The 20,548-nt window shown below is 33.6% G+C and overlaps 1 protein-coding gene across 11 annotated transcripts in view; it reads right to left on the bottom strand.

Annotated features, from left to right (window-relative positions):
- Window positions 1-20,548, bottom strand: part of CNKSR2 (connector enhancer of kinase suppressor of Ras 2) — a 258,260-nt gene that overhangs the window by 114,924 nt on the left and 122,788 nt on the right. For 7 of the 11 annotated variants that reach the window (XM_049704702.1, XM_049704705.1, XM_049704701.1 and 4 more), the window contains 2 exons: window positions 20,151-20,219; window positions 4,349-4,495 (listed from right to left, as the gene is read on the bottom strand). In XM_049704702.1, coding sequence (XP_049560659.1) covers window positions 4,349-4,495; window positions 20,151-20,219 — 216 coding nt within the window. The remainder of the gene's footprint in view (window positions 1-4,348; window positions 4,496-20,150; window positions 20,220-20,548) is intronic. The other 4 variants (XM_049704703.1, XM_033411453.2, XM_033411454.2 and 1 more) reach the window with 1 other exon arrangement.

Raw genomic sequence — 20,548 nt, 5'->3', positions numbered from 1 at the left:
GTCAGCACATTACATTTTTAGTTAAAACTTATTTTCTTCTCGTGTCATATCTAATATTACTTGTCTTCCTCTTCAAAACATGCTTTTAAAACAAAACTCTCAGAAACATATAAACTTTGCTACCAATGTTTTTTTCAGTCACCCCAACCTATAACTTTGATATTAAAATAAATTTTATTATTGCTTACGTTTTTTATTTTTACAGAATGACTTTAACCATTCATATCTATATGTATTTGAAATGTAACAATCAATTAATGTTCTTCAGTCGTTACACCAGTTGAAAGACAAAATTGACTCCTATAACTATTTGCTTTCCATTTCTTTTTCTGCTCAAATTTATTTAATTTAAATATCCTGTAAAAATGGCATCAAGGTAATGCTAAGCAATAAAATTTAAAGTGAAAAGCACAAAAACCACACAAGAAACTATCACATCGATTTAAGAGACTTATGGATTAGAACAGTTTAGGAGCAATTCTAATGATACAGCTTTATATCATTTTATACTAAAAATGTGTTTAATGAAACCTATATCAGTATATCGAATTCCAGCATTGATTTTAGTGATTATTTTTGAGATGCATTCTCACCAAAAAAAAAGCTGGGCTCCTAAATGTTTTTGAAAATTGTTGATTCCCAGTGATGATTTCAATCAACATTCTTGCCAGTGTCCAGCTAATTCTCCCATACATCTCTTGTAAGAAGAAAATGACACCACCCATGCAAGCTGGTGACCTATGCACACTAAATTTAAAACCACAAACATCAAAAAATATACACTGAGGTCTATCCATAATTCCCCAGGATTTGTGTCATCGAATTGGAAGAACTTGACCATAAGCAATCACCATGCTTACCAAAATCCAGGACATTAGTAGAGGGTGCTACTAAGGACATGTTTTAAAAACAGTTCTCAGAAAGCAAGGAATTGCTAGTTTGCTTTCTTAGAATAAAGATTCTACCTCAGGTAAAACATTACTATATATGAATGGGTGCCGATGACAACAGAATTCAAGTCCAGATTAAATCTGCTTGTAGTATTTGACTAAAGTAGCTTTAAGTCTTTCAGTTCTATTGCAAAATGTCTGAGAAGTCAGGAATTTAACAAAAGAGCTGCCAAATTTCATGAAATGTACTAATGAAATTGCTCTGTGAGCATGAAGTTGAATTGTATGCTTTTGCTTATTTGGCTATAATTCCATGAATGATTTTCAAAAGAAAATCCAAATTAAAATTTATCATTGCAGTTAATTAATAACAGAAGCTACTATTCGCTCTAGAACTTCCATTAAAACATGTGATATTCCTCAAAAATCTTCTACTTTAGGGTAGATAAGGTTATGTTTTAGTTGTATAGGTACGAATTATTTCCTTATTAGTTTAAAAAATAATTATTCCTTTGTTAGAATGAAGTTGTTCTTTTTTTTAGAGGCATGTATTAGCATCTACCTCCCCATTATACAAACTTTGCCATATTTTATCTGAAAATGCTAAGGCTGGTATTGTATAAGAAAAAGATAAAATAGACATATTGAGGTTAAATAAATGCCACAGATTGCTTCTTTTTGTAAACTCTATTTTAAATAATTCTTAGTAGACTATTGGTATAGCCTATGAAAAAAGGAATAACCTAATGTCCAATTCCTCAGGTTCGGACACTGAAAATTTATATTTAGGTGAGTTAATGGGCATTTTAGCTCCAACGTATTCATACACATACCAGAAGCAGGAATACAGTAAGAATGGTACTTATGTCTGCACAGAGGACTGTTGCTACATTAAGCACTTATGTTTCACATCCCAGGTCCTTTCTTAGCCACTAGGAAAAATATGTGGCCTCAGGCAAAGTCACAAAGAATCCAGAACTGCCTGCAAGACCTTCTCATCCCACTATTTCTTTGATTTTTTCCCCTTCTGGAAGCGAACCCTCAAGTTTTGTCCATCTTTGGTTGTATACATCCTCTAAAAATTCTGACCACATAGTTTCCATTATGCTTCTGGTTTCTTTTTGCATTTTAGCACAAGCCAAAGCCTTAAGATCAAAAACGAACTCTGTAATGGTACAATTTCAGGTCTTCGAAATAGATTCCAGGGAGATTTGGTGCTGGTGGTGTGGTATGTTAGAGTACTTATCTAGTGCCCTTACTCCTAAGACTTTGTTTTACCACCACTTGAAAGTATTTAATCAAAACTAATACTCTTCCTTCTGCTCTGTAAAAAGTCAATTTTCAAAGAAGTTGAAAGCAGGGTCCTCCCCTGCCCTCACTAATAGTATTGTTTATCTATAAGGCATTGAACTTGGATAATACATTTTAGGTGAACTAAATTCAGTTGAAATAACAAATTTACAAAAACATCAATACATCATAGAAGCACTTATGTCAATGCTGATTTTCTTTTTTTCTGATTTCAGCATTCCGAAAAAGTACATTTACAAATATACTCAGAGTAACTGAATAGGCAATGAGGAATAAATATAAGTAGTGATCTGATGAGGCACATTTCTTGGCATTTAAGAATGAAACTAGAAACAGTGCCTTAAACATCTATTATAATTATAATTAAGGAATGATGTAGAGTAATTTAAAAAATTAAAGTCTTTGTTCTCTAGTTTTGAATACACACACCAAATGTATGTGTAGCAAAAAAAAAATGCAGGTCTTTCAATTATTTCAGCATTTCCTATAAAAGTGATTCTTAACTAGATATTGTCATTACCTTAATTCTCCAGTTTGTGCTTGTGGAAAGGAAACTAAAAGAGGACCAAATCACAAATTTATTTTCTAGAGATATTCCCTCAAATAGAGTTCACGGATCAACAAGAAACTAGTGTCTTTTTGGTGTTCACCATGAAACAGAAGGTACTAGAGAGAAGTTGTTAAATTTAACCACACATATAGAGAAGGAAACCTAATGGCTGAAAGGGGTCTCTTCTTCAGGGTTCCCACCTCTCGGACTCTGAAGAAGGATCTTTGGGGAAGACATGTCAATAGAAAACTACAGAGTGGAACAACAAAGCAACTTATAATGCAGCGAGAAAATAAAATGATGTGATGGGAAGGTCTGATCTGCTAATCTACGAATTAATGAGCCGAACACTGATCTCTCAACTTTAATGATCACCAAAAATCTTTGATAATAAACATACACTGCATTTCAAATGCATTTGGACATATTAATATAGTTTTAAAATATAGTTTTACGTATATTTGAAAAATAGAAAGATTCACATTAAAAGTTTAAAGACCTTAATGTTAGTATATTTTATATGTTTTTATGTTACTTAAGCATAATGCAACTTTGAGGCCAAGAAGTAGGAAAGTTTTAAACAATGAGAAATCATTATAATCTATAAGGCCATTCATATGTAATGAAGAATTTAGGATTTTAGGGAAAAAAATCTAAGAATGGTGTAAGTTACTAATATAGAACAACAATTTACATAGCAGTGATAACAATGGCATTTTCATTTATTGCTTTTCTTTTTAATCTGAACAACAGGCAATGTTCTATTTCAATGGGCAATTTTAATTTTTAAAAATTAACCTTCTATGGAAGGTGATGGTCTTCTATTTTAAAAGTGCAGGTCTTGTGAAGAACAAGAATTTCTTCTATGATATGTTTGAAGATTATAGCCTGACTGAAATGGAAGAAAATGTATTACTTCCTTGTCTTTATCAATCAGAATAATATTTTTATAACTTCCTAGATACCTCTGGTTCTTAATGAATGTAATTTACTGACATCCAGAGTAATTTTGGAGTGACGTTTCACATTGAAGAAAAATGCAGAAATTCTAACGCATCAATTTCCCTATTTTTGCCTCCGTACATGGTAGAAAAGAGAAAAATGATCAGTCAGGAAGAATGTAATAGGTACATTTTAATTACTATCAAAAGTTTCTTTACCTACTGTTTATAAACAACTATTTTTTATCTCATGACCTGTTTTTAAAAAATTCTATAAACTATCATCTAGTTTCCTCAAGAATTATATGTGGGTAAAACTTTTAAATAGAAGATTGTATCACAAAGTGAAACCTCTCACTTTCATTTCTATCCACATTTTGGCTTCAAAGAACTTGTGGTTTTGGGGAATTATGCTTTAAATGTTTACAAATTAAGGCAGAGTTCTCTATCATTTGGGTTTTAATTATAGTAACTTTGAGACTTCATCACAATTAAGCCTATTAGGATAAGCTGTGAAGAGATCATTTCATAAACAAATTTTCAAAAGCATACAAGATTAATCCATATGCTGCTGAGATGAGGCACAATAAAGAAGCATTACTGAGATAATCTATGGCTAAAATGATGGTGTATGACTTATGATTAAGCTTCATTACCTGCAGAGCAAGGGGCTTCCATCTCATATTTTTCAGTAAAGCTGGTGCTGAGGTAAGCATGCTCTGAGGTCGCTTTTTCAAAGTTAAGATAACACCACTCGGGTCCTCTCGTAGTGCATTCACCAAATTTTTCAACTGCCACCCCACCTGGTAACCAGCAAAATCATTACAATAAAATTGAGGTACAGTATTCAAAGATTTAATGTTCTCCCCCTTTAATAAGATTAGTAAGAAAAAAAAAGAAAATCACATAATTGGTGTACCATCCTATCAATTTTCAGGAGATATAAACTCAAGAAAGAAATTTTATTTTTGAGTTGATTAACCATGTTATTGCATTTAGAGTCCATATCATTATGAGATAACATAATGGACATTTACCAGTCTAAGCAGAGACTAAAATGGTATCCTACCAATGGAGTAATTTAGAATTTAAAGAAATTATGTCATCATTAATGCTGCACAAGGTCTAGATCCAAGCTTTGTTCACAAGTAACAATTTAAAAATCCGCATGCCTGAAACAAGGATTTGGCAATGTCCTGAGCTTAAGAACTACACCACATGCTTTCTCATCACCATCTTTTAGAGATAAGTGTCCCTAAGTTAGACTGACATTATACTATCAGTAGCTGGTAGTGACACACCAAGGACACATTCTGAGCGGGGAAGACAGCATCAATAAAATAAACCTTTAACCACGATATAAAGATAGAATAAGAAACGACAAGGTAATGCTACTCTAATGCAGCAGCTATTGGAAATGTGTTCCAAAAGACCCTATAAACTTAAAATATAATGTGCTAAGTTTAATGAAGCCATTTTATTTGAATATCACCTCAAAACATATTGTATAATTAAACAGAAGTACTTGATAAATGTCCTGAAACCTGGCTCTACTGTTATCCATGTTAAATTACTTATCATCCTTTTAAATTTTTGAACACAGAATAATTTTTGTTACTTTGCTTTTAAGACATGCTGGTTATGCAGTTATCTGAAATCCTAGAAGTATGCTTTAAAGAAACACATTAAAAATATCTATTATTCCAAGGTTTAAAAAATACACTTCACATTTAAAAGAGAGAATAACCTTTTATTCCAACACTAATGGATTAGAATTTTCCAGGGTGTTTTATACAAATACATTGGGTCAAAATTTATCCTGGATTGCAAGCAGGACTTAGCAAATGGTCTGAACAGGGATCTAGTTTCTTCCTAGGTACCTAAATGAAAGGGAATGGGTGCCTTTGCCTATTATTCATCATGTTTTTGCCTGGAAAATAAGGCTCAAACTGTAAAGAATGAGCACTTGCATCAAAAGAAGCACAGATCCCAGAGACTATGATGAAGAGGTACTCTGGACCACAGCCACTGTAGGATAATGGGAGACTTTAGTTTATATGAGTGACCATTCATTTAAACTATAACCTCTACTATAGCTGAACTGAGTGATGGTGAAGAGAAAGAGTTAGGACAAAAAAGAAGCAAGACATTATAATACTTAAAACCTCAGGGGTCTCAGATATGAATCAAAATAATCATTATGATACTTGCCTACCACGAATAAGAGGCTGCCAGTTTTTTCAAAAATCACATTAATGTGGATCAGCTACAGTAATGGAACTGGTCAAATGTCTCCCATTCTATACAAGTGGAGATTATTATGTCCCCAAAGGTACATTACTTTGATTCTGATTCTTCTGATAGCTACGTAGTGTCCCTACAGCCATTTCTATGAGCCAAGCGTCAAAGCAAAGTTAGTTCAAATCCAAGTATTCATTTTGCTCGCCAAAAAAATATGTGAGCAGATTTCTGAGTTCCAGGTTTGGAGGGAGAAAACACAGTGTTTATACAAAGAGTATAACCACTTTTTATCATTTACTTTATTTACTCAAATAATTGCTAACTATACTAAAGCACTCAATATGATGACTGTACCCTTCTTTCAGCCTATCTACTCTTGACAACGAATTACACATTGATTTCTACCCACCAATTTCTTTCCATTTTCTTGTATGACATAATCATTGTGACTAGTTGAAAATTTTAGGGCTAGATGGTGTTTTCCAGTGTAACGTTCAGTGTAATTTGATTCATCCTGGTTTTTCAGTTTCGCTATGCTCTTTTTGAATACACAATTCCAAAAACCAGAATTGTTTCTCCATGAGAAAGTGAAATTGTTTTTTGATGAGAAAGTAATAATTCGGTTACTCTTAAATTTTATAGCTGAATGTTACTTAATGGCAGAAAATTATATAACTCTACTACTTTTTCATCAGCCTTCCCACACTCACTAACATAAGATTAGCAATATCTTTTAAAAAGTGACCCATATGAAGTATTTAACTTTGACTCCCAAATTCTACTTTCACTGCCAAAAGAAAATGATTGGATAAGAGCCCAGAGATAAATGTGCAACATGTGTGTTGCAGTACTGTTCAAACCAATGAAAAACTGTACATTATGTAAATTTCCATTAGCATGGGGTATAAAAATTGTGTAGAAAAAAGTTTAAAAATAGCTAATGTACTTCAATTCTACTTTTATAAAAAAATTTTATATAAATATAGAAAACACAGAAAGCTATACAACACCATTAACAATGGTTACATTAAAGGGGAGTACAGACTACAATATATATTTTCTTCTTTATTCTTTTATTTCCTGAACTTTTGGCAATAAACATGTTATTTTTATAAACAATAAAATCAATAAAATAAATGGACCTAGTGTATGAATAGTAATATTCCAGTCAGAAAATCGTGAATTTTATGAAGTATCTAGTTAGGACTGTTTGTTATGGATGGAAAATTCCCACAAAAAAGAACAAAACCAGAAAGATAACACTATTTAAAACAGTAAAAGGCGGTGATGGGGAAATGACATCTGCTCTGTGCATTATACTTTTATATGATTATCAAAAGAAAAACAAAATTATTATTCAACTGTGCACAGTAAGTCAAGAACTACATTATCTGTTGTTTTTTTTATTCAATGAACGATTTCAGTAGATACCTCACTTAAGTGTTAACTCAGGTTCATGTGTAAATTATTGAATAGGAATGAAGCTGGCTGAGTAATTCCGAGCCTATGTGTAACATTTTCCTTAATAACAGGTAGGTTTTAGCTATATCAGTCCCATCCCAGTACTTGTATACATATAAACAGCAACCAGACAACATGCCTCTCATGCGAATAATCCTTTTTTCCTTAGTCCTTTCTCAAGCTCCCTGACTTGGATCATTTCTTCATTACTTTCTATCTTTTCTACTGCATATTATTCTTAACAACTGTCCCCATTTATTGGGTTGTACCACGTTCTATTCAAGGGCAAATATGGAATGGTCTTAGAGCTCCAGGAAAAATAATTCTCAGCTCTGGTTCTGTGATACCTTCACATATCTTCGAACATATAATTAAGTGTAATGAACTATTGAAATAAATTTATTTCTCTTTAACTGTTATTGAGATATTCATGGTTGACAGATTATAGGGGGACATGAGTAGATGGTATGATGAAATGAGGCAGGTATACAGGTTACAACTTCAAGAAATTTGGGAGCCCCGTGTTCGGAGCTAAATGTAACAGTACATACACGTCAAAATAGGTAAAATATATCAATGCGTGTTAATCATTTTTCAAGATTAGTTTTCCATTTCGTCATTTGAGTTTCTGGCTATGATTTTAAAGTATTAAGTGTGATAGACCTGAATTAAAAGCCATGTGAAGATACAACAGTAATATGAAAAATGATTGTAAAGTATTCTTTACATTGGGTGCAATGAAAGTCTTTCTGTACAAGGAGATACAGGGAGCTTTGAAAGAAGGAAGAAGGGAGGCTAATGGGATCCTAACATAGGAAGGAATTAAATAAGGTACAAAACTTTAAGAGATAATGGGTTTGGGATACATATGAAGAAAAACATTTTAATAATCAAAGACATCCAAAAAGGAATTGGCTGACTTGTGGAAAAGTGAACTCAACACCAAAAGAGACATTTAAATATTCTTGCACAGGCTAAAGGATTAGATTAGACTTCCAAAACCACCATACATTACAACTCTAATACGCAGAATGGGTAGGAAAGTGCAAATAGATGACAACAGATGAGCTTTAGTAAAAGGATGTGGTCCTGGCACATCTCTGATTACTTGTCCTCCATCTTTTCTTCCTCCTTACAACCAATAAATGCAGGTATTTCCTCTAGGCTAAGTGTTCTACCCCTAATATTTCATGCTGTCTTCTTACAATAATTTCTTCTCTTCCCAGAGCCTCCACTAACAACTTGCTGCATGAATCCCAAATCTTTCTAACCATCCCTGCTCCCTATCAAGAACTCGTGACATATTTCCAACAGTTCAGTTCATCCATACTAATAGCTACTGAATAATCAAGCACCAGTAATTCACTAAGCTAGATTCTTCCTACCTATATTACATTCCTTTCACTTATATTTTCATTCTTATGACAGCCCTAGGAAGTAAACAATTAAACCCATTTTACATGTGAAGAAACTGAAGCAAAAAGAGATTAAGTTTTCTTGGCCAAGATTACAAACATAGTAGTAGTGGTAGTTCAAACGAATGCAACACTTTAAAAACCAAACTTAGCTCCCTGTTCTCATTCAACAGCAATAACAAAAAGTTCCCTATCATCCTCTCAAGTTTTGAGTATGGAGTCACCTTTGACAGTTCCCCCTCTTTTTAATCCACATGTATCCTAAAGAATAGATTCTAGCAATTAATACTTCCTCTCACTGCCTTACTTCTGGCTTGGATACCTGACTGTTAGACTTAAAACAGAGTCCTACCAGCTCTTTCTACTCTGATCTTTTGCAGCTCCAAAATACTGCTACAGTATAGAAGTGTTCTTCCCCTCAAAACCTTTGAAAAGCTCTCCAAAGGCCTAACTAAAGAATCAATTCATCAAATAGGTCCTTTGCCAATATGGCCATAGCTGTCTCATATTATTTTTCTTTAATGTGGTTCTGAAACTTCAGAATGTGTTAGAATCTCCTGGAAACCCCAGAGTTTTTGATCCAGTAGGTCTGAGGTGGGGCCCTAGAATTTACATTTTTTTCCCACAAGTTCCCAAATGATGCTGATGCTACAGGTCTGGGAACCACATTTTAAGAACAGCTATACTAGACAACGACTGTCTTGAAGGCAGTGACTTGCTCATGTCTAGAATATTTTAATATGTTTTTAAGATTAGATATTATAACTTATAGAATCACTAAGTATTTATTACGTGCCATGTACTATGGATACAATGGTACTTGCAGTGCAACCTGTGACTCATTAAAAAGCATAATGGGGCTTCCCTGGTGGCGCAGTGGTTGAGGGTCCGCCTGTCAATGCAGGGGACACGGGTTCGTGCCCCGGTCCCAGAAGATCCCACGTGCTGCAGAGCGGCTAGGCCCGTGAGCCATGGCCGCTGAGCCTGCGCGTCCGGAGCCTGTGCTCCGCAACGGGAGAGGCCACAACGGTGAGAGGCCCGCGTATCAAAAAAAAAAAAGAAAAAAAAAGCATAATGAACAGGCAAGAGATGAGCAGGTCAATGAACATTTACAATAAATTAAGAGAAGTACGTCAATAGAATGGATACAGGGTGAAATGGGAGCCTCCCAAAGGGGTATCTAACCCATTCTTGAGGGTTCAGGGAAGGTTTCCTATTAGTCTAAGCTGAATTTCTTAGGAATTGGACACGTGAAGGTGATCTGGAGGTTGAGGGAGTGAAGAAAGCCGTGAGACAAGGTAAAACCAGTTTGAGCAACTTTCGGTAGTTCAGTATGGGTGGAAGAGTTGGTGAAGTTACTATTATGTTCCCCTCGAACACTGTGCTTTTCTCCCTAGCTATATCCTTGCAAAAGCGTTCTTCCTTCTATTTGCAATTTTTCTCCCACCTATAAAATCTTACGTATCCATAATGGCACTTATTAAATGCAGTACCATCATAAAGCCTCTTACAGCTAGAACCTTGTTTTCCTCATGTGATCTCATGGTACACTGTTTGTATCTCTCCAGTGGCATTTTTTTCATGCACTGCCTCTTATTAAAGTTACCTATTTTTCCTTACCCCCCCTTCATCTACCCTCACAAAACTTTTTGAGGGCTTTTTTTTTTTAGGATAAAAACTGAGTCTTATTTGTCTGGATATACCTGCAATCAATGCCTTACAAATGGCAGAGACTTAATCAGTGTTTGTTGATAACTCAACTAGTGAAACGATATGGTGACATGAGAATGTAAATGTTTCAGAGACAATAAAGTGCCTTAAAACTCCAAAGGGAGTTTAGTTTTGTATGTAAAACCAAGATGTAGTTTTAAATTTTTCTCTAAATGTAATATACTTGATACTAAAGCTATAATAGACATTGTTTCCCTCAAATTACCAAATAAACTTTCTTATAAATGAACATTTGAAAAGAAACCAGTATTTATATCCTGGATACTTCAGACCTAAAGTCATAGTGATTTATGACAAGGAATATAACCGTGGATATAGTTGCTATTTGTCATAGAAAGATTCTGCTTTATTACTTTATAAACACTGTTAGGAAAGTTTTCTTTTAGAAAAATATTTTGTAGTGGTTGTACATAGTCCAAGTTTCTCTTTCTCAATATTTTAAGAGAATATTTCATTCACATTAAGTTCATGGATTGGAATGAACTTTAAAAACCCACTTATACATCTTACACAAAATATGACTTATTATTAAAGATGACCTGCTTTTCACATACGCCGAACTACTAATATTACCTTCCTGATTGTCCAGGTAGCAAAAGTCAGTGTCCCTAAACAATGGCAAGTCTTACTAGTTAAATGTAATCCCCAACCTGGACATTGAAATGCATTTTATATACAACACAAATAGGATTAAAATTGTCCAAGACAGTTTTTAAGGTATCCCAAGAGTTAAAAGCCAGAGGCTCTGCTTTCTTGTAGATGGGGCTTGTAATTGCTTTGATCAGGCTGAAGAGGATACCAGGGGTTCCTGGGTTAACACAACATAAGTGGGCAGGTCCTTGGACAATGGGTTGCCCAGATTAGATGCACAAAAGACTTTGGGGTTGGTGCTGAAGAGGTGATACTCTTCCTTTCCTCTTTGTACATAGAGGGAAGAAGTTGTCTCTGACCCCTTTAGGACTTTCTCTAGCCTATCTGATTTTGAAACAATAGCTGGTGAATTATTTGACCAACATATGAAAAGAATCTCTACTCTATGGTCCCAAGTAGGCAAAGTTAAAAAACAAAGGTAAGAATGTAAGCCTATCAATTTAGACCTTTACCTTTGTCACAACTGTATTTGGAGTTACAAGAAAACATCTCTACACATACAAGCAGGAAGATAGGACATTCTTAAAAGATTTTCAAAGTTATTATCCTTCAGAAGACAAAGTAACAGATCCATTCATTAACAATTACACACGCTCCTGTGTATACACTGGCTCTTACTAACAGTTTGTAATGTATAAATGATACCTCTTCACAAAGGAAATTTCAGAGACTTGAAGTGTGCCTATATGAATGTCTGATGATATGTCACACTATACCCAAACGTTCTTCTCTTTTTAAAAGCACTGAAGAGACTTAATCCAATATACAACCCATCACCCTGAGACTAATGACACTGTTTTTGCCAAATTTTTTGGTGCTGAGATATTTATCATAGTGATCTGTTCCCCTGCATTACTAAAACATTTTAAAACATTTCAGAAGTAATGAATTTTGATACACAATATCTTTCAAAGATCCTAGAACTACTAAATTTGAGTACCAATCTACAAACTTCACCTTCACCTAAATTTATTTTTTTCACATAATACTAATGATAAAGTCTTACAATATTAAACTATAGTATATTTGGAGATATCCTAATTTTGCTCTTCCACAATCATTCATTTACTGAATAGAAACAGAGAATTACCTACGGTTCAAATATAAAGAAATATAAGCTGAAAGGTATGCATTTGGTTAAGTAACTAAATGCAAAAAAAAAAGTGACCTTAAATTCCAACATGGAGTAATTTAAATAGGTATTTCAGAGTATTCAGAAATGACCCAAGGTGTTATCTATTTTAAATAAAACCTTAGTACTGATATTTTTTACAAACATGATTAGAAGAGACAATCTTGGGAGAACATGAAAGGAACAAACATTCGAAAAGAAGGAATATGGGAATTAAAAAGTTTTATTTTCATTAGAGGAAAAACTCCACAATTTTATGTCTTTATTCACTGAGCCACTCTTCACCTCACAGTCTCCTTAACTTTAAAAGGCACTTGTCCAGTGAAATAAGACTGCATACATCAAAGCATTTGTTTTTTATGTGGCTTAATTTTACTGTAAAAGTTGGACCGTGTTGAGCTGCTCACAATTTGAATTTACACATATGTTTTGGTAGTTAATATTTTCATGTGCGTTTCACAGACAGTCACATATATAATGTGTATGTGTGTGTGTGTGTGTCTGTGTCTGTGTGTTATATTTAAAGAGAAAGCATAGAGAACACAGTTTCTCACTTCTGAAGATGGACAGGGAGTCCAAGAGAGAAAGCCAACTTGGAGACTACAAGAAGCTAGTACTTTGTTTCTCACCTATTGTACACCATCTTCCAGGAATCCTTCTCTGTAACCAAGAAGTTCTGAGGGTTAAATCAGAATTTCTTGATTGGCTCATGAGAAAGTTCATGGGAGGAAGAAAATAAGAATCATAATTTTTTCCATTAAGTTCTACAAATCACCCACAATGTTTTCACCAAAGGTGATACATTTCCATAACCTATTACTTGCATTATCTCCTGTTACCTAACACTTATATTAACTGCAGCCTTTGTATTACTGGTATCTCTGCTTCTGTGGCAAGCTGATTTAAAAACTATGGGTATAGTTTAGCATCTTGAACCTACTGCTCTCTCCCCCTTCTTCCAGCTCAGTACACTATTTGGTAATATTTTGGCCTCTGAAGAGCAAAATTTTATTTGGGGGGCTTCATGGTTTACATTCGTATATGCTATAGAAAACTAAATTGAAGCTCATTTTATTTTTATTTCATTATCATTCATGGTATTCTTTAACTTCTCCAAAACATAAAATTGAGTGAGTCTGAGAGACTCTGCTAGGGAGACATGGAGAAGGAAGACAATCACATCACAGTGAAAGACTGTGGGGATGAATCTTTGGTCATATCACAGAACCTCATTCCCCCCAAAATCAGTAAGCTATTTTAAAAGAACCACAATAATACAGGTTTTTAACTAAAATTTTTATAAACATATTTGCATAGGTTAAATTTTAACACCATTTTGTATTTGCATATGTATGGAAATTATTACATTTCAGCCATTCCTTCCTATGTTTCATTTCTGTTCTCCTTGCAAAGACATTGGAAATACGTGTATTTTAAAATAAAAAGTCTTAGTCACCAAAGCTAAGGGATGAAACAAAGCATTGTTATCTAAAAATCTATAGATCCTATTTATAAGAATTCTGAGAAGAATAAAAAAAAGTCTATACTTATGAAAAAATTCAGCTTAAATTTAATTTAGGAATCTAAATGAAAAACATAATTAAAAGGAACCAAAGCCCTAGTATTCAAAAAGTAACATGTTTAAAAATCTACAGCTTTTCTATGAATAATTTTTATAATGTCATTTACTGGTAGACATTTAACAGATATGTGTATTTGAAAATACTAGCAAATATTGCAATAGATGACTATATTTATCAAAACAAAACCAAAGAATGTGTATATATGCATTTATAAAGCTAAATAAACAGCATTCTACATCTTTATTAATAAAACGTTTTAGTTTAAGAACTTCCATAATGGTTATAAATACTTTCACTATAGAAGTTATCTTTAGAAATCATTGTATCAGAAATGCAACAACTCAGACAAAAAAGGTAACTCAGTGTCAGCTCTAAATGGGGCCACAGGGAACTCTCTCTGCCATTTGTCTCAATTTTAAATTCCCCTTATTGCCCAGTATTAGAGTAATAAGATGAAAGGGAATGTGAAAGTGATCAGTGGTTACATTACCTAAAATTTCAGCCACCAAGCTGATCAGAATATTAATTTAGTGGATGAAACTTATATTTAAATCCTAGGGCTAAATAACCTGAAAAGAATATGAGACTTTTTAATTATCTCTTGAATTTCCTACTTTATGATGTCCTAATGTGTTTCCCTTTCATGCAATAATTTTTTATCTTCATTAGGCAGTTAACTGTTATCTACTAATGGCCCACCCCTACTACAGACAGAAAGTAAATCAGGGAATTGTGACTGGCCAACTTTTGCCTTTCTGATAGATGTAGGAAAAGGGATATAGTTATTGACACTGATATGCAAATGAGTTGCACACTTAATAAGCCAGAGTTGGTAAGAACATCAGCCAACAGATACATTTGAAACATACAAAATAATCACTTAATATGGAAACCTTCTAAAATTCCATGTAAAATAACTAAACCATATTAACTGTACGTTGACACTGAAAGATGTTTCTAATAATAAAAATAAATTAGCGTTAATCATGTTTAAAACCAATTAGTCTTTTCCTGGTGAAGCTAGTAAGAACTGCATAAATAAGAAAGAAATCAGGATGCAGAGATCTGCAGAAAAAATAAATTGGTTCACAGGAAGTTACCAATATTAAGGTATCATACAACTTATCTCCTTTATATAAAGACTTAAGATAATTTTAGTTTGATGACAGAAAAATCATAAAATATTATACTGGATAATAAAGTAATGAATTGATTTCTCTAGGGAAAATAAAATATATGACATATCAATATGTGGCAATTCAAAACCAATTTCCACACATCTCATCAAATCCATGATATTCAAGGTAAAATAAAAGAAAAAAAATCTACCACCATCTCATAAGTGACATACTACATAAGGTAGAACCTGAAATAAAATATTACTATGAGTAACTGAAAACTATGATGCATTATTTCTTTCAATTTTTGTTAAGTGTCTCTTCATGATATTTCTCCCTTCCAAAAGAGAACAATTCAGGTGCTCTGTTTTAGAATACCAATTTCTTAGAATCCTAACAGAGTTATTTTAGGATATTATCATAACCATTTATTAAGCAATATGTTAAACACCATGCTAACATATTTAATCTCTGTATTCCAGCAACATCTTGTGTTTACAGGAATAAGAAAGGAGGTGCACCGCAAATACTGCCATTTGAGGTCTCAGTTTTCAATATTTTGGTTATAAGGAATTATAAGATAAATACTTTCTCTTTTGAGAAAGGAGAACAGAAGAAAATAGGCAAGAATTTAAAAAAAAACGTGAAAGAGGTGAAGAATGGAGGAGAAATAGTCAAGTGAGAAGAGATGAGGATGGTAAAGGAAAGGAGAAGAAAACTGAATTAGAAGAAAAACCTAAAAAAATAAAGACAACAATTAAACAAATTAAAAAAGAGAGAGAAAAAGCACATCAGTGTTAGCCAATACTGTGGTACTGATTCCACTCAATGAGCCACTCCTTCCTTCCTGCTGAAGTCCAGGGGCAGGGCGGTAGGGTGAGAGGGAGGGAAAGGGAGAGCTGGGTTTTAATGGGTCACCACACTCTCCATCCATTCTGATTACGTTGGTTTCCCTTTCAAACAATACTTGCCTGTTGTTCTGGGGTTGAAGGAACAAGAGGGTGAAGAAAGAGTAAAAAATGAGAGACTAGAGTGAGAATAAGAGAGAATAAGGGAGATGCCATTGAGAGTTACATAAATGAAGTTAGAATGACCTTTTGAGATAACTCAATAGTCCTTTAACTTGTTCCCTTCTCCCCACCCCCTCTGCCATCACCTGCATTCTTGTTCAGCAACCATTTACCATTTGGGGGTAACAAAACACACTAGTTTACAGTGTTCATCTTCCATCTCTCACTGATCAATGTCTAACACCCTATTTGTTGTAGTCTATATTCTTCTTGACTATCCCAACCCAGTTATTTCCCAGTAGGATTTATAGCCCCATCTATTGAACCATTTCTTGCCATAATGTAGTCACCAGGTTCCAGAAGACCTTCCAAAATAATAGTGAATATGTTTTAGTATATACACAAAATAAAAGGAAAATTTTCCAAATGCTGGATTCAACCATCACATACCCCACTCTTTTCAACTGATATTCCTAAGAAGAAAATATCTGTTTTTAGTATGGATAGAATCTTTATAACACTTACACACCAAAAACAGCATTGACATGAAATTTTAACAGATTCATTAGGAATATGCCCAGATAGATTTAATAACTATAAGTAGTCTCATCAGCTAAAAAAAAAAAGTGTTAAAAGTGCATCATGAGGGCAGAGCTGTTGGTTCAAACTATGCCGAGGTATCTCCCAGAGAGGAATGTAGTGGCAGATGAAGTGGAAAAAATCTTGGGAGATTCCAGCAGCCTTTGAGGAGTTGGATCTTCACTGGCAGGGAAGACATGCAATAGGACTCAGTCTGCTTTGCTTGGATGTTCATGATTTTTTCTTCTTCCTACCTGGCAGCCAGTTTCTCAGCCACAGAAGTAGGTTGATTAGAAAAGCTTAAAAGCCACTTATAATAAAGAATATAGCAACGTGATAAAGGACATAAAACTTCCAGTTTCATTTCAAATAAGAAAATGTACTTTTAAAAAAAATGAGCAAACTAGAAACACACAAACACACACATCTAATTGGACATCTTGAAGATATACCATACTAGCAATTTCAAAAAATAGTATTTGAATTCATCTGTGATTATTTAACTTTCTCAGACTCTTAGGGAAAAATTTCATATTGCTTTTTTAGGTATTTTATAATAAGAAAAGTTATCAAATTTTATATTGTACATTACTACCTGTAGCAGTAGGAAATTTTAGAATTACAGAAAACTACTAACTGGGCTAATAACATTCAAAATATAAAACTGAACATTACTCTTTTCATTATTGAATCTAAATTGGTATAGAATAATATTGGCAAAATCTCACTATCCAGGTCAGTTAATTACTGGATTAAAATATCATTAAATATGTATTTCAAATGTATTAGGCCATAGTTTAATGTAATTATTATATCATAACCAACCCCTAATGTCCCTGGTTATGAACGCAGGGACAGAAGGGGTAATTGCAGACTGCAAATAACTTATACTTGTTTCAGCTAATTTAACAACTTAGCAAACCTTTTGTAGTAATAAAACTCAGATAATGTCCATTTCTCCACCTCTGTATATTGTCTGGTAAGAAGTTAAAAGCACTGCACAGACCACAATTGCAGGCAATAGCAAGAAAAAGAGGACAGAGTAGGGTGCATTTAACGAAAGGTACCATTCTTGCACAACTATGCCTCTACTTGAACACAAAGAAGACAATCTGGTAATTGATCACATTATTAAGGAAGGCTACTTTCATGGAATTCAACATAATTTCCTGACAGAGAATGTCTCTATTATCATCCAAAATCAATTTGTAGGTTGTAGTAGCAGTCTGTCAAGGAACTGGGCTCCAATTGGCCCAACTGTTGTAGTAGGTAAAAGGGAGGAAGGGAGGTTGGAAAGTTAGTTTCTGTTGAACTCCTAATGTGTGCCTGGCATTGTGTTTTACATATCTTGTCTATCTGAAGGAAAGGAGTGAGTGAAGAAGTGGCAGTCAAGTGAAATTTCAACCCCACTTCTAATTTCAGTTCAGCTGAACCTACCCCAGTTACGTAAATTCTCACTTCCTCTCTTCTTCTCTACCCTTGGCTCCATGTAATCTCTCCCTGAATCCTGGGGTTTACTTACAGGATTATTAGAATTCCTCCCCTTTTGTTTGATAATTTTATAATTTGACTTTGGGGAGGGAGTATAATAAAACTGAAGTAAGAGCATGGGCCTTGTAGTCAGTGAGCTTTGAGCTCATTCAATCTCCACTTACACCTTCTTCATAGGATTATTGTGAGGAGTAAATGACATAAAATATGTAAACTACTTAACACGATGCTTGGCACACTGTAAGAACACAGTAAGTGCTGGCTATGTTTATTATCATTAAAAAGATAAAGTTAAATAGTTACCATGACTCACTTAAAACCGTAAGTCAGTTTCAGAGCAAAAACTGAAAGCAAGTTCTCCCAACCATCATTCTGTGTAGTTTTTAATATTTTAGAATATTCCTGTGATGCAAAGATGTGTTGACACATTCTCACAGTATATAAATATCACCAATCCATAGAGATTTTATTAGTTCACTTGAAGTCTTTTAAAGACTTTCATATACAATAGACATGAGAATCTTTGCTCCACAAAGAGTATCATTTTAACAATTTTTCATTAGAGACTAATCTCTATCCTCTTAGAATTGACCAACTGGAAATAGGCCCAACTATCCAACAGATGTCATATTTGTTAAGGTCACACTGTAGAAATGGAGGCAGCATGAACATTAGAAGAAGCAGCTGCTTTATCCCACTGCCCAAAATCCTCATCCTAGGGGACAAGAAACTTTACTCAAGACAATCGCTTTGTATAGTTTCTAGTAATGAGAACTTATCATCAAAATTGTCATAGTGTAGACAGGCTCTGTCGATTACCAATAGTCTCCATTAATTAGTATTAACTAACAATAATTAGTATTAACTTTACACCCACACATTTAATTTTCCAAACTTTCATTAACTTTTATTCACTTAGATAATGAACTCATTGAAGAAACATCAGAACTTTAATTATCAGTGTTCAGGAGCCTCTCCAAAATATGACAAACTTCTCAGTTTATTCAAAACCAAAATTGAAATAGCATCTGCCTTAATATCAGAATCACCAAGAAAGATCAGACTTTTCACATGAGTCTTCTTACCCCCAAAATACAGCCTTTCTTCTAGGACTAGAACATGCAAAACCAAATTTAGTTTAAAGGTACAACAGGAAATAATTACTCACTCTGAAGAGTTAGTGAGCCATAAGCAGAATATTTACCAGGAAAAAAAAAACACTTTCTTTTAAAATGAGGATTATTAATCAATAATCAGATTATTTAAATTTTAACTTCATTTTAAAAAAAACTTTATACTTTATTTTGGCAGAGATAGATCAACTGAGACAGAAAATAGTCCGAAGTGAAAATCAGATGATGTTCATTTTCTCAATCTAAGATTAAGAAAAATTGCCCTTGAAAATCTACCATAAGCACAGAATGCCATTGTCATTCTTAGCTAGAAAGGGAGTTGTGAGGTTCATAGAGCAAAAAAATTTTATGAACTTATTTAGTTAAGTGCCAATAGTTTTAAAACTTAAACTATAGTCCTCTTTTGGGAAATGAAAAGCCAATTCAGCTATTCCAATTTAAAATTTAAAAACTGACATTAAAATAAACCAATCTGCCAGACACTTTAATGAACAAATCAATGTTAAAGTAGATGAATGAATGTATGCTGTTACAAAACATATCTACTAGGTAATTTGATAATTTATAAAATGAAACTTAAAAGTTATATCAAGAAAAGGTTGAATTTGTATGCACTGTCACTTTAATTTCTATTCCAAAATGATCACCCCAGTTCATAGGGTTATATTATCCTGCACCTGTCCATATAGAAATGTACATCTAAACTCAGCCACCACCAATATTTCCTCATGTTCGTTTAAAACTATGCCTTACATTTCTTCAGATAATTAAGAAAAATAGTCAGTTATTTTTAAAAAGGCTATTCAATTATTTTGTACACAAACAGGCCTTTCATTCCACTGGTATTCTTTCAAAGCTTTAGGCAATCTTTATATTAGTGTCTCCCACTGACTTGTAAGGTAATTATACATACCACAGTCTGATGATTAACTTGAATCACTTCATCACCAGCATGGATTTTCTTGCACCGATCTGCAGGTGACTAAATTTAACATAAAGGAAATGATAAAGAGCATAAATTTTATCAGTCATTTCTCCTCTATGGAAACACTACAGTAAGTTCACCCTTTTAAATTAGATCAAGAGTTAATTATAATCTTCAAGAAAATAAACTAGCAAAAATGGTTACTAATATTTGATATACTATTTGTATTCTATGTATAACTAATGACAGAAAGCAGGAATGTAAAACAATATATAGGTATTTATGTTGTAAAAGACCAGTATGTTTCTGACAGCATTAAGGGAAAATGATAACTGCACACTTTAAACAGACAACCCTCTCAGGCTCTATTGGGCAACTGGTTCAAA

Source organism: Orcinus orca, chromosome X (assembly GCF_937001465.1).
Source record: "Orcinus orca chromosome X, mOrcOrc1.1, whole genome shotgun sequence".
In the NCBI taxonomy this organism is placed as follows: Eukaryota; Metazoa; Chordata; class Mammalia; order Artiodactyla; family Delphinidae; genus Orcinus; species Orcinus orca.
Note: the sequence above shows the minus strand (reverse complement) of the source record. Positions and strands in the feature narration are given on the sequence as shown.